We start from the raw sequence: 19,208 nt of genomic DNA, 5'->3' as shown, positions 1-19,208 counted from the left end.
TTTATTATATTATAGAGATAAAACTTTAACTTCATTTAAATAATCTACAGTATATTGTTAATAATTAAACATGTGAGGACACGGTGTCGCTGCGCTACCAAGGAGCTGGTGCTCTGTTCACAGATTGTTCCTGCCTCACGCTGTATTCTTCTAAACATGTACTACGAAGATATTTCAATGTTCCTTAAAAGTTTTGAAGAATCGGCGTTCTAAGCTTACAGATGGCTTAACATCTATTACAGAGCTGATTGGGTGGCGATTGGGTATTTGGAGAAAGAAAAGGAAGGACAAGAATTGGCAAAAGAGATAGTACTGTTGCAATAAATTATTTCATCAAAGGTCGCTAACGGCACAATATACAATCTAATGCATTTCTGGATAAATTACAGATACCACAAATTGACACTATTAGTGTGGAGGAGCTCGATAAACCTCTGTCATTATCAGAATTACTGGATGCTATAAAGTCACTCCAAGGTGGAAAAGCAGCAGGCCCTGACGGCTACCCTGCAGAGTTTTACAAGAAATTCTCCGCTCAGCTAGCTCCCCTCCTATTAGCAACATTTACAGAAGCCAGAGATAACCAATCTCTTCCACAAACCTTTCGCCAAGCACTAATCACTGTCTTCCCAAAACAAAATAAGGACTTATTACAATGTGCATCATACAGACCAATTTCACTTCTGAATAACGACGTTAAAATACTCTCTAAAATCATAGCTAGAAGGATGGAGAAAGTGCTCCCCTCAGTAATATCACAAGACCAAACTGGATTTATTAGGGGCCGACACTTATCTTCAAATCTTCGACCTGTTTAATGTAATATACTCACCAACTAAATCAAACACCCCAGAAATATTATTATCATTGGATGCAGAAAAGCATTCGACATGATTGAATGGAAATACCTTTTTACTATTTTGGAGAAGTTTGGGTTTGGCCCAACATTTGTGCATGGATTAAATTACTGTATACTAACCCAGAAGCTTCAGTTTGCATCAATAACATTTGCTCAGACTACTTTAAACTAGAACGTGGCACAAGACAAGGATGCCCTTTGTCACCACTGTTGTTTGCAATTGCCATTGAACCACTGGCAATACATTGTCGAAATACTGATCAGATAAAGGGGATTAGCAGAGAAGGACTGGAACAGAAAATCTCATTATATGCAGATGACATGGTACTGTATATATCGGACCCAGAAAATTCTGTGCCTGCAGTCTTAGCAGCACTCACAGAATTTCAAAAGCTCTCTGGTCTCAGAATTAATCTGAATAAAAGTGTACTCTTTCCGTGAATTCGCAAGCATATAATATTAGATTAGACACCCTTCCTTTTATCATTGCAGAACAGTTTAAATACCTCGGGTAAACATCACAAGTAAACATAAAGCTCTTTATCAACAAAATTTCGTGTCTGCATGGAAAAAATTAAACAAGACTTGCATAGATGGTCAACCCTTCATCTCACACTAGCTGGAAGAATTAACACTGTTAAGATGAATATTCTTCCTAAGCTCCTTTTTATTTCAAAACATACCAATATACATTAATAAATCGTTCTTTAAGCAATTAGATTCAACAATAACCTCATTTATTTGGAATTCTAAACATCCACGCATCAAAAGAGCGACCCTACAAAGACAAAAGGCAGAAGGCGGCATGGCTCTACCTAACTTCCAGTTTTATTACTGGGCGCAAATATACAGTCGATAAGAACCTGGACACAAATAGAAGAACATACACAGGCATGGACCGCAATAGAAGTAAAATCCTGCAGTACTTCTTTGTATTCCTTGCTTTGTGCTCCAATAAACACACGCTATCGGCAATACACTAATAACCCAATTGTGCTCCACTCACTTAGAATCTGGAACCAATGTAGAAAGCATTTTAAGACGGAGAAGCTTCTTTCTGTGGCACCCTGCAAAAGAACCACCTCTTTCAACCCTCACAAACATATGCAGTTTTTAATATCTGGAAAAATTTGGAATTAACTTGCTTAGAGATCTTTATATAGACAACGCCTTTGCATCCTATGAACAATTACATTCCAAATTTAACATTCCAGCTACAAATTTCTTTCACTATCTTCAAATCAGGAACTTTGTTAAACAGAACCTTCCAGATTTTCCTCATCTTGCACCCTCATCCACGCTGGAAAAATTATTGCTCAATTTCAAGGAGTTAGACTCCATCTCTACAATATATAAAATCCTTTTACAATCCCTTCCTTTCAAAGATCCAAGAGGACACTGGGAAAATGATCTCTCAATTAATATATCAGAAAAGGAGTGGAAAGTAGCAATGCAGAGAATTCACTCAAGCTCCATATGCAAAGCATACAATTATACAACTCAAAATTATATATCGAGCACATCTGTCTCGACTAAAACTCTCCAAAATGTTTCCAGGGCATGATCCAACCTGTGAACGCTGCAAAAGCCCCAGCCTCACTAGGTCACATGTTCTGGGCCTGCTCCAAATTAACATTATTCTGGACAAAAATTTTTAATTACCTCTCAGACAGTCTTGGACTCACAATCCCTCCTAACCCATTAACAGCTGTGTTTGGGGTTCTTCCAGAGGGTCTTAAAGTGGAGAAAGACAAACAAATTGTGATTGCATTCACTACACTGTTGGCACGCAGACTTATTCTGATAAACTGGAAGAACCCAAACTCTCCTCTTTTAAGTCAGTGGGAAACTGATGTGTTATATTATTTAAAATTGGAAAAAATCAAATACTCAGTTAGAGGATCTGTGCAGACTTTTTTCAAAACATGGCAGGATCTAATCAGTAATATTTTGAAATGATTTCATAAAGCACAGAGAATTTGTTGATTTAGGTATTTTTAAAAGCCTTAAATTTTACACCGTTTGGCTTGCTCTCTCTCTCAAGGGTGGGGATCGATCTGTTCTTAGCATAATTCTTTTTTTTTTTAAAAACGTGATTGCTATGTATTGATTGTAATAAAATTAATAAATAAATAAAAAAAAAAAAAAAAAAAGGTCGCTAACGGCAAAGAAAGCATCTTGCGTGAGGCAGGAACAATCACTGGGCCACCGTGTTCCCATGTTTAATAACATGCTTTAACTCCTATTATAATGAAAATGATATCACATATACATCTCAGTATTTAAATTATTCAGAGAGCTGTAATATCACAAATGTAATGGATTCTGCGTCCTGTTGGAGGAAGAGAAAGCACTTAGTGATTCACACACACAGAGCACATAGAAGACAAGTGTCGAACTCCGGTCCTGGAGGGCAGTAGAGGCTGCAGGTTTTCATTCTGACCATCTTCTTAATTTGTGACCAGTTTTTGCTACTAATTACCTTCTTTTGCCTTAATTTTAATTACCTTGACTTAGGCCCCTTAGTTTCCTTTTTCTTAATTAGCATGCAAACAATAACGAGCCACAAAACAAGAATCCATATGACCAGCTCACCTGTGCCCATCACAAAATATGTGAAAATAAAGAACGGTGGAAGTCTCAGTAAGTCTGATCTCTCAGCTCACCAAAATATTGTGAGGGTGGTCTTAGAAAAAACAAAAAAATCAACAGTTCTGGAAATGTCTGCTGTGGCAGAATGAGAGCAACAACAAGCCATGGAATTAAATCATGAGTTTAATTAACAGCAAGAATCTGTTTCTCATTGTGAAACTGGTTGGAGTCTGAAGCCCCTATTTAGCTGGTCATCTGTTGGCTTGTTTCATGCATCATTTCTGTTTGGTTGCTATTTAATGAAGAAAGGAATCAATTCAGAGGAATGAATCCTTAAGAACAGGACTATTAAAGTTACTGTAATTAGCAGCCAAAACTGGTCACTGATTAGGAAAAGGGTTAGAATGAAAACAGGCGGCACGGTGGCACAGTGGTAGCGCTGCTGCCTCGCAGTTAGGAGACCCGGGTTCGCTTCCTGGGTCCTCCCTGCGTGGAGTTTGCATGTTCTCTCCGTGTCTGCATTGGTTTCCTCTGGGCACTCTGGTTTACTCCCACAGTCCAAAGACATGCAGGTTAGGTGGACTGGCGATTCTAAATTGGCCCTAGTGTGTGCTTGGTGTGTGGGTGTGTTTGTGTGTATCCCGCGGTGGGTTGGCACCCTGCCCGGGATTAGTTCCTGCCTTGTGCCCTATGTTGGCTGGGATTGGCTCCAGCAGACCCCCGTGACCCTGTGTTTGGATTCAGTGGGTTGGATAATGGATGGGTTAGAATGAAAACCTGCAGCCACTGCAGCCCTCCAGGCCTGGGGTTCGACACCCCTGACACAGAAGATCAAATACAAAACAAAGCATTTAATGTGCTACTTTAGTTACGATGGGATTTGAGAAACTAGTGAATTAAACAATTTTAAGATGAAGTTTATGATGTTTTACCTTAATGACAAAATAAAATACGTGATTAAAGTGGAAATTTTGAGATTAAAAGTTGACATTTCCAGCTTTTTTTCCCCCACTGTGTGCCTATTTTTTTTTTCTCTGTACCCTAATAAGCTTTGATATGACACTCAGACGGTGGGCTATGACTTGCCTTTTCACGGCGACTTTGATATCTGACAACTTTTTTTATTTCGGGCACTGTGCTACTTTATGAACTTGAGCTTTCCAGTTTCTCCGACACTCTATGTCACTCGATCAACTTCTTGTTGTTGCTTATACCACTGTTTAAACCAACAAATAGTACATTTTTCTTTGCCTCCACTTGGGATTCGCTGAAATTCTTCTATTCCCCCCCACCCACCGTGCTTTTGCCATTGTCTTTTCACAGAATGCTAAGCTTAAGGGGTATTTATATTGATGTGCATATTCAAAGAGGCATAATTCTGTGAAGAGATGGGGCGGGACCGCAGGCGCATGCGTTACTTTTCACGCTGACCAGGATTTATGTTGCAGAAGAACGTGGAAGTTGGTGTTCGCACAGATTTATGCATCTAGGATTGTTTCGTCAGCATAACTTGTAGACAGGAGAAAATTAAAATTAACGCAAAAGAAGCTATTGAAATGATTGCAGACACCTGGACACAAGTTAAAGAAAGCACTAAAGCTACAAATACAGAATCGCATTACAACGAAATTTTCAATAAAACAAAATATTTTTTAGGTCCCTGGAAGTTCGTTGTAACAGAATTTTACCTGTGTGTGTGTGTGTGTATGTATATATGTGTATATATATATATATATATATATATATATATATATATATATATATATATATATATATATATATATTTATTTTTTTAACAACAGTAAAAAGTCAAGTTTACAGGTGGATATTATAGTCATACAGGATACCAGAATATTAACTGAGCTAACCTTAGAGCTTAACCGAGACCAGTAGTTTGTAGAACATAATCAGTGACTTGTTTAAAGCACAGCATATTAAAGCATCAGCCCAAGAGCAAACCTGTCTAGATACAGTGGAACCTCGGTTCATGAAGTCTCGGTACATGTACAACTCGGTTCACGACCAAAAAGTTCGCCAAACTTTTGCCTCGGTTTACAACCCCACACTCGGTATATGAACAAGCCAGTTTCCCTATCAGTTTGTGTGCTCTGATGATTTCCGCACGTGTTGTATTGTTGTCGGTCAGACGTGCCTGCCTGTCTGCACATGCGTGCCTGCCTGACTGCGTGTGCGTGCATGCCTGCCTTCCTGCACGTCGTGCGTGCCTGCCTACCTACACGTGCCTGCCTGCCTTTCTGAACGTGCCTGCCTGCCTGCCTGCACGTGCCTGCGTGCCCACCTGCCTGCACGTGCATGCCGATTACTGTATTTAAGCACGTGTTGAGCTGCTCCTTGTTCATTGTTCTAAGTAAGACGTGCGTGCTTTACCTGTGATATCTTTGCGCTCTATATTTCGTGGGCTTTTGCAATTAACCATGGCTTCTAAGCAAGTGAAGAGTGGTGAGAAGAAAGTTTTGAAGAAAACTGAAATCGAAGTGAAGAAAGAAATTATTGAAAAGTATGAGCGTGGCATTCGTGTTACTGATCTTGCCGCCGAGTACAAGAAGTCAAAATCTACGATTTCGGCTATTCTAAAGCAGAAAGAATCTATTAAAGAAGCTGATGTTGCAAAAGGCGTTACAGCGTTAATCAGGCAGAGGCCTCAAGTGCTGGAAGAGGTGGAAAAAATGTTGCTAGTGTGGCTGAACGAGAAGCAACTTGCAGGGGATAGCGTAAGTGAGGCGATGTTATACGAGAAAGCCAGGAAGATTCATGGCGATTTGCTGTAAAACTATCCTTCTACAATTGCCGTAAGTGAGGAATTTAAAGCCAGTAGAGGATGGTTTGAAAAGTTTCGCAAAAGAAGTGGCATTCATAGTGTGGTAAAGCATGGAGAGGCTGCTAGTTCTAACGCTGAAGCAGCGAAAGAAATCGTGAAAATTTTCACAAAATTAGTGGAGGACGAAGGCTACATCCAGCAACAAGTCTTCAACTGTGACGAGACCAGATTGTTCTGGAAGAGGATGCCGAAGAGAACCTACATTACCCAGGAAGAGAAGGCTATGCCCGGCCATAAACCAATGAAGGACAGGTTAACTGTTTTGCTGTGTGCTAACGCTAGTGGCGACGTAAAAATCAAGCCGCTACTCGTTTACCAATTTGAGAACCCTCGTACTTTCAAACAGCACAAAGTAAATAAAGCCAGACTGCCTGTGATGTGGAAGGCAAACACGAAGGGGTGGGTCACAAGAACCTTGTTTTTGCAATGGCTGCACGAGGCTTTCGCTCCCGCCGTGAAGCGATATCTCAAAGAGAATAACCTGCCTAAAAAATGCCTATTTCTAATGGACAATGCACCGGCACACCCTCCAAATTTGGTTGATGATATGGTCGAGGAGTACAAATTTGTTAAGGTCGTGCTCCTCCCCCCCCCAACACGACTCCTCTTCTGCAGCCCATGGACCAGCAGGTTATTTCAAATTTTAAGAAACTGTACTCCAAAAGACTATTCACCAGGTGTTGTAATGTGACCGAGGAGACGTCTTTGACCCTGAAAGAGTTCTGGAAGAACCATTTTAATATCGTTCATTGCATCAGCCTCATTCATAAAGCCTGGGAAGACGTCACACACCGCACATTGATCTTGGCCTGGAAGAAACTTTGGCCTGAATGCGTTCCTAAACAGGTTTTAGAAAGCTTTGAGCCTCCTGTTGTGGATGAGATTGTGTCCATGGGCAAGATCATGGGTCTTGAAGTGGACAATGAGGACATCGAGGAGATGTTCCTGGATCACAAGGAGGAGCTGACGACGGAGGAACTCGCTGCACTCCAGCAGGAGCAGCTTAGGTTGCTCACCGAGGAGCAGTCCTCCGGAGAAGAAGAGGAAAGGACGGTTATAAAAAGTGATGCGATAAAAGCCATCATGGAAAAATGGAACGAGTGCCAGGATTTTTTTTAAAAGAACCACCCTGACAAAGCGGTTATGAACAGAGTGACAAACATGATGAACAACAATGTCGTCTCGCATTTCTGAAAAATTTTAATGTGTAGGAAAAGGCAAGTCACATTAGACCGCTATTTCACTATGTCTGATCCACCAGCTAAACAGCTAAAAACACCAGAAACCCAAGAAAGCACAACAGAGAAAACGCCTGAAAGAAAACATCCCTCCAATGCGGAGCCGGACTCAAAACTGTAACCTCCTCTCCACCCATTTCCTCCTCACTTCATGCCAGAACTCGACTCATGCAAGGTTAGTTTTCTTGGTGGATTATACAGTAGTTTTTGTATTACGGATTTTTCAAAAGTTAATTTTTCAGTTCGTAGTGTGATTTGTTGCAGTGTTACTTTTCTCTTTTTTTCAAATGTTCGTTTTTTTCCCTGTGCATAAAACTCATTAAAAAAAATTGTTTACATGGAGGAGTTCATCGTGTGATTTGTTGCAATGTTACTTATCTCTTTTTTTCAAATGTTCCTTTTTTCCCTGTGCTTAAAACTCATTTTATAAAGTGTTTACAGCGATCGGAATGTAAGGCTAAAATAGCGTGATCTTGTTACTTTTTTGGTTGCTTGTGGTTGGTTTTTAAATAAATTTCGGATTTGTTCTAATGTTCCTTTATTTTTTCCGCTGTGCTTAAAACTCATTTTAAAAAAAGTGTTTACAGCGATCGGGCTTTAAGGTTAATAGCGTGATCTCCTGCAATCTTATTTTTTTGGTTGCTTGTGGTTGGTTTTTAAATACACTTCGGATTTGTTCTAATGTTCCTTTTTTTCCCGCTGTGCTTAAAACTCATTTTAAAAAAAGTGCTGCACATGGTGCTGACAGGGGGGGTGTGATACAGAGAGATTAGAGAGTGCGAACGAGCAAGCACAGAGAAAGAGCGAGCGCGTGCTACAGAGAGATTAGAGAGCGCGAGCGAGCAAGCGCACAGAGAGAGGGCACATGCTGCTGACGGGGATAGGGGGTGGGTGGTGTGTGTGTGTGTGTGTGCTACAAAGAGAGAGAGAGCGCGAGCGAGCCTGCTCGTAGCTGAGCAGGGAGCCTGGGTGTTTTGTGTCAGTGTTATTCAATGTTTTTACATTAGTTTACTATTACACTGTGCATTCTATGGTGTAATTAACTATATTTGTGCTTAATCTTTACATATATTTACATACACTTCGTACGGTCTGGAACGGATTAATTGTATTTACATACAATCCTATGGGGGAAACTGCTTCGGTTCACGACCAACTCGGTTTACGACCAAAGTTCTGGAACGAATTACGGTCATGAACCGAGGTTCCACTGTATATGAAAATAACCACATTTGTATCTTCCCTGATTTCTCTCCAGAAACAGCTACTAAACATGCAGCCTTATACAACATTAAACAGCGGTTACAACAAGCCAATATCAAATACAGCCTCTTGTATCCTGCCAAACTGAAAGTGGAATTGCAGGGTCAATTCTATGTCTTCGCCAGAAAGGAAGAAGCAGAAAAGGAATTAAGAAAGCTGATCCCGACACTATTCTGAAACACTAGAGTGAGTCGTAGCCTGTCATGACATGGCAAGGAAAAATAACCTACTGTCTGATCTATTTGTTAAGATACAGGTTTTTATAATTATATATCCTCTTTATTACTTGGACGCTATCTGTTTATGTTTTAATTTCAGTTATAGATGTTTGTGCTTAATTTTTTTTATCTTATTTATTTTTTCTCTACCCTAAAGGAGACTGTTTTAACATCATATCCTTGGTTTATTGTTATTGTTATTATTGCATTAAGACTTACTATGCTTATTCTGGACCACTTTCTAACACCATTCCCCGGGTTTATTATCCGAGTTTATTATCTTAATACATTAAGATTGCTTAAGATTATTTATATTTTAAATTCATAGTTTGTTAATGATTACAGTAATCCCTCCTCGATCGCGGGCGTTACTATACTATACTATAATATAATACAATTCTCAGTATTTTGGAAAAGCACCGATGCAAAGACTAAAACTATTAAGCTTAACTTTGATAGGGCATATTTTTACAGATGTGGCAAAGTCTAAAAGGCATAAATTGGGATAAGCTTTTAAGTGTAGAAATATCTAAGGAGGAGTGGAAAAGGCTTAAAAACATTTAACATATGTAGCAGAACAGGTGCATCCTTACATTAGGAATTCGTATGAAATCCATAGTGCTCAAATAAGGAGATAAAAAAGTAACTGCGAAGAAAAAAAAAACAGCTGTATAAGGCATATAAAAATAATAACTTCCAATGCAAATCGAAGGGCAAATGAGAGCAACCATTCATCCATCCATTACCCAACCCGCTATATCCTAAAACAGGGTCACGGGGGTCTGCTGGAGCCAATCCCAGCCAACACAGGGTGCAAGGCAGGAACAAATCCCCAGGCAGGGTGCCAGCCCACCATAGCTGACAGCAACCATTAAGAAGGATATTAGAGAATCTACAATGCAGTTAGAGTGGAAGTTTGCAGAAAAGGCAAAAGAGGACTGAAACAGACTATTGCATTATTTTAGTAGTAAAAGAACAGTCAAGGAGGAGGTAAGGTGCATCAGGATTATTAAAGGGGAATTAAAATATACATATGGTGAAATAGCAAATGCTCTAAACTTGCATTTTTATTATTTTTTTTCAAAGTCTTCACATGTGAGGAAGTGAATAACTTCCCAGCACTAACAGGAACTATAAGCTAAAATCTAACACATCACCAGGACCAAATAATATCTATCCTTGAGTGCATAAGGAAATTTATGAAAACATATAAAGCCTTAATGCATATTTTTAGGAAGTCACTGAACACTGGGGAAATTCTGAAGGACTGGGAAACAGCAAATATTATCCCACTGCATAAAAAGAGTGATCAGGCAGATCCAAGTAACTATAGAGCAGTAAATTTAACATGCATCACAGGTAAATTAATGGAAGGAATTATTAAGGAAAATACTCAGCAATACAAAACAAAAACAGAACTTTTAACGAACAGTCAGCTTGGGTTTAGATGAGAGAGGATGTTTTATTAACAAACTGGAATTCTATGAGGAAGCAACAAAAGAATACGACCAGAGTGCTTCATGGGATATTATTTTGTCTTGACTTTCACAAAGCATTTGATAAAGTACCACATAAGAGATTGGGCATCAAACTAAGAGAAGTCGGAGTAGTTGGTAGTAGGTGAGTGCAGAATTGGGGAAAATACAGGAAGCAGAGGGTTATAGTGTGGGGAACCTTATCAGAATTGGCTGATGTTAAGAGTGGTGTTCCACAGGGGTCAGTGCTATGGCCACTGCTATTTTTAACATATACAGTATGAATGATTTGGATAGGAATATAAGTAACAAGCTGGTTAAGTTTAGAAATGATACCAAGACAGGTACATTAGCAGATAATCTAGAATTCGTTGAATCATTACAGAGGAATTTGGGCAGCATACAGGCTTGGGAAGAATTGTGGCAAATAAAATTTAATGACAGTAAATGTAAAGTATTAAACATAGGAAGTAAACATTTTAGGTTTGAATACACAATGGGAGTTCTGAAAATCATAACTACACCTTATGAGAAGGATTTAGGAGTCATATTGGACTTAACACTATCAATTTACAGACAGTGTTCAGAAGCCATTAAGAAGGCTAACAGAATGTTAGATTATATAGCACGATGTGTAGAATATAAATCTAAGGAGATTATGATCAAGTTATATAATGCACTGGCGAGGCCTCATCTGGATTACTGTGTATAGTTTTGGTGTCCAGGCAATAAAAAAAGAGAGAAGCACTAGAAAAAGTCCTGAGAAGAGCCAGGACAGCAAGGTATGAGTTACAAGAAAAGATTAACATAGCTTTTTCAGTTTAAGCAAAAGGAGATTAAGAAATGATTTGACTGAGTTGTGTAAAATTATGAAAGAAATTAGTACACTGAATCGAGTTCAAAAAGAACACAGGGAAACAACTGGAAACTTGTTAGTGGTAAATTTCACACAAACATTAGGAAGTTTTTCTTCATACAAAGAATCATAGACACATGGAAAAAGTTACCAAGAAGTGTGTCAGACAGTATGACTGTAGAGACTTTAAAAAGTAGACTTCAGGATATTTTGGAGCATTTAAGTGGACAGGACTGTTCAGCTTTTTAGGCTGAATGGCTGTTCTTGTCATAAATTTTCTAATGCATGCACTCTAGAGCAGGTTTTCCTCAAGTACCTTTCTATATTTGTCTATATTTATCCTTCCATTATTTCTAACCAGTCTGCCAATCACTATCACTGAGTAGCAAACCACAGTATGATGATTCCAGCAAGACAAGTGACTCTAAGGATGGTACTAGGCAGGTGATGAGCAGTGTCTGGTTTTCACCAGACATAGTACTTAGGGTTCTGTCCAAAGAGTTAATTTTTTGTCTCATCAAAAAACTGAATCACAAGTAAACATAAAGCTCTTTATCAACAGAATTTCGCCGTCTGTATGGAAAAAATTAAGAAAGACTTGCATAGATGGTCAACCCTTCATCTCACTTTAGCTGGAAGAATCGATATTGTTAAGATAATATTGCCAATACTGATGCTCTGTGCAAGAGAGGACAGAGCTGACTATACTTCCTTAGAAGACTGGCGTCTTTCAACATCTGCAATAAGATGCTGCAGATGTTCTATCAGACGGTTGTGGCAAGTGCCCTCTTCTACGCGGTGGTGTGCTGGGGAGGCAGCATAAAGAAGAGGGACGCCTCACGCCTGGACAAACTGGTGAGGAAGGCAGGCTCTATTGTAGTCACAGAGCTGGACAGTTTGACATCCATGGCAGAGCAACGGGCACTGAGCAGGCTCCTGTCAATCATGAAGAATCCACTGCATTCACTGAACAGTATCATCTCCAGGCAGAGTAGCAGCTTCAGTGACAGACTGCTGTCACAGTCCTGCTCCACTGACAGACTCAGGAGATCGTTCCTCCCCCACACTATGTGACTCTTCAATTCCACCCGGGGGTAAACGTTAACATTATACAAAGTTGTTGTCTGTTATGCCTGCATTTTTATCACTCTTTAATTTAATATTTTTTTTTATCAGTATGCTGCTGCTGGAGTATGTGAATTTCCCCCTTGGGATTAATAAAATATCTATCTATCTATCTATCTATCTATCTATCTATCTATCTAGATGAATATCCTTTCTAAGCTTCTCAAATTTATTTCAAAACATTCCAATATACATTAATAGATTATTTTTTAAGAAATTAGATTCAACCATAACCTCATTTATTTGGAATTCAAAACATCCACATATCCAAAGGGCAACTCTACAAAGATCTAAGGAATAAGGTGGCATGGCTCCAGCTAACTTTCACTTTTTATTACTGGGCAGCAAATATACAAGCTATAAAAACATGGACACAAATAGATGAACATACAGAGGCTTGGTCCGCAATAGAAATAAAATTCTGCAGTACTTCTTTATATTCCTTGCTTTGCACCCCAATAAATACAAGTCTTCGCCAATATACTAACAACCCAACTGTGCTTTACTCACGCAGAATATGGAACAAATGTAGGAAGTATTTTAAGATAGAGAAGCTTTTATCTGTGGCACCTCTGCACGAGAACCACCTTTTTCCACCCTCTGAAACATATGCAATTTTTAATGTCTAGAAAACATTCGGGATTAAATCACTTAGAGATCTGTACATAGACAACATCTTTGCATCCTACAAACAATTACACTTCAAATTTAACTTTCCAGCAATACATTTCTTTCACTTCCTTCAAATTCAGAACTTTGTTAAACAGAACCTGCTCAATTTTCTTCACCTCCCACCTACCTCTATACCAGAAAAAATATTGATCAGTCTCAATGACTCAGACAGCATTTCCGTAATATATAAAACCATTTTACAGTTCCTCCCTTTCAAAGAACCAAGAGAATAGTGGGAAAAGGATCTCTCACTCAACATCTCAGAAAAGGCGTGGAAAGTAGCAATGCACAGAATTCACTCAAGCTCCATATGCGCCAAGCATAGAATTATTCAACTCAAAATTATATACTGAGCGCATCTCTCTCATTTAATATTGTCCAAAATGTTTCCATGCCTTTCAGACAGCCTTGGTGTCACAATCCCTCCTAATCCACTAACAGCTGTATCTGGTGTACGTCCTGAGGGGCTTAAAGTGGAGAAGGACAAACAAACTGTAATTGCCTTTACTACACTACTGGCACAAAGACTTATCTTGCTGAAGAATCCTAACTCACCTATTTTAAGTCAGTGCGTAACTGATGTTATATACTATTTGAAACTGGAAAAAATCTAATTCGCACTTAGAGGGTCTGTGCAAAACTTTTTCAAAACCTGGCAGGACCTAATCAATAACATTTTAAAATAAGCATTTAAATTGAGGAAGCAGGTTCTCTTTACCTTTTTTTACTCCACATATCTTTATTCATTTATTAATTTCTCTATTTATTTATTTCTATTAGCATTACGTTTTACACTGCTAGCCTAGCTCTTTCTCAGGGGTGGGGGTTGATTTATTTTGAACCTTTTTTCCTTTGTAAAACTTGAGTTATTTGTATGGAATGTTATTTGATTTTTATAAAATCAATAAAATTATTTTTAAAAAGTGAACCTTTGTTCTATTGCTCTCAGAGTCTTTTGAATGCAGTTTGGCAAACTCCAAGTGGGTTGTCATATATGCTTGATTAATGAAGTGCTGCTGAGATGGTCATCCTTTCAAAAACTTCTTACATGTCAGCAGAGGATTTCCGAAGCTCTGTTAGATTGATTATTAGGTTTTTGGTCACCTTGCTGTCTTGGCTACTCAGTTTGGAGTCATGGACAACTCAGTGGAGAGTGTTGGTGGTTTCAAATTTATTCCATTTCCCAGTTACCGAAGCTACTGTGCTCCTGGGAAAACTCAAAGCTTTATACATGGTTTTATATTCTCTTCTTGATTTATACTGTATGTCAGCACAGTTTCATCACAGGGGTCTACAGGAAGTCCTGACATGAAGTGTGAATTGTGAGACCATATATACTCAGGTATGTGCCTTTTTAAACTCCAATCATGTCTGTGCCACATATCAAGGATAATTAAAGCAAACAGGATGTATCTGATCGCCATCTATAGTGCCACAGCAAAGAGTCTGAAATCTTATATGAATCAAAGATTTCAGTCTTTCATTTTTAATACTACTTTTAATTAATTTAGAAAACTTTTCTAAAAACAAGATTTTGCTTTGTCTCTATAGGTTATTGAGTGTAGACTGAAGAGCAAAAATGGCAAATTTATTCATTTAAAATTAAATCTACAAGACAATAACATATGAAGAACGTGAAGAGGTCTGAATACTTTTTGAACCCACTGTATGTAGTGTCAAGAAGTACAAAAGATAAATTATTAATTTATTTGCACCTCAAATAAGATACCTGAATAGAAGAAAAGGACTAAATAATAGGTCACTATATTTCCTTGACATCTTTTGTCTGTGCATTAATCCATTTAAATTACTGTTATCAAATGTGGAAAAAATATGGGGATATTTCACTAAAACAACTATGAAGGCATGTCATTAGTAGAGCATTTAAAATTGAGCATTTAATTTTACAACTCATAAAACATACCTTATTTTAATGGCAGCAATACTGTAAGACCAATAAGTAATGAAAATGTATATTTTGCAATATAAATTTAACAACTTTTTACTTACCGAGTACCATCAGCTTTCCAACTGACTTTGTATGCATTCTGTTCCAGTAGTTTAATGTTTTTTCTATCCATTGATACAGGCTGAGCTCCTGGGAAGCCTGGCCTAGACATGACACAAAACACGATTTTGAATTCAGAATATTGTTCTTTCCATTCATTTTACCTGGTCATAATAAGGGCCTCATGTTAAAAATTATTATTCTAACATTTCCAGTACCACAGTTCCAACAAGAGGATTATGTCAAATAATAAACTCACAGGCTCTTCTATTGAAATCTATGACTTTAACCTCCCCCGCCTAGCCTTGGTGTACCAAAACAAGTAACTTAGCCAACACAGCTTAATCTAACACAGAAAGGTAGAGATGCAGAGCATAACTATTACTATCTATGATGGATTCTCCCTACACTCCAAACAATAAAGTCATTGCAAATTAATAATACAGCACAAATAATAAACAAATTCTATAATCTTGCAATTCTTCAGACTTAAAATGAATCATCAATTAATGTACTGGTTTAAATGTTGCTACATGTTTTTACATTGCAGAAAGCCTGGTTAGGTGTGAGTTGGCAACAGTGCAATAAAATAAAGCAGAACTCAAAGTAAACATTAACAATTTCTGCTGAAATTATATTTTCTCCATAAAGGCTATGGTACAGAGTTAATATCGAACTCTGAAACTATGCAAAGAAAAAGGCTAATGTGTGATCCAATCATACATTTACCAGGTATCCTGAAATGTACAACTCTCCTGAAGCTAATCTCTAATGCATTTGTGCCTTTGTGATATGTAAACTAATCACATTATTACATATGTTGACTCAAAAGTTTTCACATAGTCCCTATACTTATAAATTACAATTTGAGATATGACACCCTGCATTGTTTGATTTGTTAATGACTACCCTCCTGAGCCACTGAACAGCCCTTCAGAACCTCTTCAAGGTTGCCCAAAATTCATCTTTAAAGTGTCACTGAACTCCTAGCACAAGTTATCTTCATTTCAGCTATAGCCAAGGATTACACCTTATTGACCTAATAGTACTCATTAGCTCCAGCAACTCACCTATTAACACTGCATGGAAGGTCTTATTTAACTAGATTGCTGTCCTTCCAGTTGGTACCTATCCTTGGGTCCTAGGGTTTCAGCAGTAACAAGCAACAATCACATTTTGGCCATAGCAAAAGGAAGCTACCATCAGTGCTGAGTTTCTCAACGAGGTCCCTTCAAATATTTATGGATGCAAGAATTGATCACATAAAGAGGCACCTGTTAATCATTCTTTGGACACCTTCACTACCTCTTTGGTGTTACTAGGCCTAGGCAGCCAATTTGTTCACTATATGACCTAATTCACAACAAATACAGTAGATGGCTAAGAACCTCTCTCTACTGAATGTCCATAACATTACTCATTATATTACATAAAATTTAGTCATTCTTCCTTGAGCCAAGGAGTTAAGAGTACCAGATGCACTTCTGTGTGTACATTTTTAAAACATTTTTTGGCATTAATGAAATACTCGTTACATTCATAACGAAAATACTTTTAACACATCATGCTTACACGCTGCCAGACCATTAAGAAGGCAAGTTTTTCCACTGTAAATCATTCAGGTATAGTCTTTATCTAACAGTTAAATTCAATAAATATTCACTACTCTAGTTTGGGCAGGACATTCCTCTTAACTATGCCACTTCACGTGTTTTCATTATTTCCCACATGACAATGAAGCAAAGCATAGACTAAAACATAAGCATTTGATACCTTCTTGTTATCTTCAAGAAAATATATTATTCTGACGTTACAAGCCACATGGAAGCAAACAACACTGAAATGTTACCTCTCTGTAGCTTGCCCGCCAACACTAACTTCAAATGAATGCCACTTAAGCAAAGCACCCATGGTGTGAAGTATCTTCAGAATAGATCCAAGAGCCAATGTAATGTACAGAAATGAGTCAAGCTACAGTATATCTTACCAGTACTTTTCAACTTTCCACAGAAGTGCCCATTAATTCCCTGTCGGTAAACTGATATTCAACATTTCAACATTGTGCTCTGGGTATCTGTGTAACTTTGAACTAAGACAAGTAAAAGATAGCATTCAAAATGAAAAGGCCTAAGGTGAAATTTATAAAGTGTGGATAATTCAATTATTTTTCTAAGTGTACAAACAGCACAGAATTAAAATTTTAATCTCTCTCCACTGCCAGCTTATCTTTTAATTTACATCCTTCAAAGATGTTGCAATGAAACAAACTTTAGATTTAGTCTATCTCAAACAATACATAACTTTACATTATTTAATTTTCCTCAAAAGAGTCATAAACCTCTTCTATTTTCATTTACAATTATTTTAATTATTTGAATTGATATTTTATGTCATTTCCCTAATGCATTTGACCTCATTTTATATTATTTCACTAAAAAAATAGATCCGAGTTTTTCTCTAGGTGCTTTTTAGCATTTTTAATTGTTCAATTAATTGCAATGTTTTTTACTGATTAATGTAAAAGGCAGCGGTTTAAAATATTTTTTCTCATTGAAGTAATTATTCACTGGCAAAACAAAACAAATAATTTCTAAGTCTGTTTTCAAAATGCCTCTCATTACAATTTTTTTTTTTTTTGGAAAAATGGTTCATTTAATAACAGAACAATTCATATTAGACTGACACAATTAAACAGAAAACATGCTTACTTTTCCCATTCACAGAACTGCTGACATTTTCTCTGAATTTCCCCTAGTTTTGGTTGTGCCGTTAGTTGTGTGACACCTTTCACATGGACACCTTCCAAGAACACTGCCCCCTGCAAATCACAAACACAAATATTTAGATTAAGATTTTGTAAACTTTTTTCCAGTATTTTTAGTACACTAAAAAAGGGAAAGCAGATTTGATATTCAGCTATACCACCTTTAGAAAATATTAATAATTAAGACTTGTAAGTTGCCAAAAGAATAATGCCATGGCCAGGTGATAATGTCCCACATAAAGCAATAAAGTCTGGAAAGGATGAGCGATTGAATGATACAGCATGAGTTGTAATTGCAAATATCGACCTGGAGCAATGACTGTGATAATGTTTACAAGGAAGAAAATCAATGACAGTAAGTGACAAATTAAACACCAGTCATGTTTAACACTAGAATCCCTGAAGCCTACGAAAAAAGTCATAATGCCGGGCCACCTTAAATTCCTTCACACCTCTTCAACAGTGTCAATCAGCACAAGAAGCAAACAGCCTGCTATCCCATCCCCGACCGAAAAAGCTGAAGTTCTGTTTACCTGGGTGTGAGGTGCCTGAAGTTGTATACGGTAAATAATATATCATTATTTGGAACATATGCATTTCATGTGTGTTCCGTGTCTACAATGATCTGGATAAATATAGGGTGACAGGAAATGCGAGGCAAGAAATGCTGAACACATAACTAAAACAGAAACTTTTTTCATGTTATAAATGTGTGACAACTGAAGTTCAAATATCAAATGAACACTTTCACAAAAGGTATAACGAAACAAGTACGCTTATATTCAAGAATATAATTAAAGAAGAAAAATATTCAATTTACATGTTGCTGTCAATATGTAAAACCAGAAGCCCATTTACCAATCGCATAAGTGGGTTAGAGGTAAGAATGGCTGCCTCTAAAGAGGTTGTGGGTTTGATCCCGGGTCTTCCCTGCATTTTCTGTTTTGAGTAGTGAGCTGCTATTATTAATATTATACAATAAAAACATACATTTGACTTGAGTCTGTAACACACATTGTAAATTTATGCTACTTGTAAAAGTTAGTACTTTTTTTATTTAGTTTTATTCTCTCAGTCACGTTCATGTGGTACAATAAATTTGTCTCTCACTCTCTGAGTTGATGGTGTTTATCTCCATTCTTTTCACAAAAGCAGTGATGACCACAGATGGTGGTGTGGTTGATGTCTGGTCAGAACTATTTGTTGTACCGGAAATCAAATATATGATGCCCCGTGACAGCTATCAGAGTATCATGCAGCATTTGTGCTTTGACAATACAGACACCTGTGCAGAATGTG

General features: G+C 37.7%; 1 protein-coding gene across 1 annotated transcript in view; it reads right to left on the bottom strand.

Annotated features, from left to right (window-relative positions):
• The window catches only part of rngtt (RNA guanylyltransferase and 5'-phosphatase), a 926,738-nt gene that overhangs the window by 754,667 nt on the left and 152,863 nt on the right, over positions 1 to 19,208 (bottom strand). The window contains exons 7-8 of the mRNA XM_039748003.1: positions 17,854 to 17,963; positions 15,148 to 15,249 (exon numbers count right to left, since the gene is read on the bottom strand). Coding sequence (XP_039603937.1) covers positions 15,148 to 15,249; positions 17,854 to 17,963 — 212 coding nt within the window. The remainder of the gene's footprint in view (positions 1 to 15,147; positions 15,250 to 17,853; positions 17,964 to 19,208) is intronic.

The sequence above is a fragment of the Polypterus senegalus genome, chromosome 3, assembly GCF_016835505.1.
Source record: "Polypterus senegalus isolate Bchr_013 chromosome 3, ASM1683550v1, whole genome shotgun sequence".
NCBI classification, from domain to species: Eukaryota; Metazoa; Chordata; class Cladistia; order Polypteriformes; family Polypteridae; genus Polypterus; species Polypterus senegalus.
The sequence above is the reverse complement of the archived record's forward strand: the minus strand, read 5'-3'. Positions and strand labels throughout refer to the sequence as shown.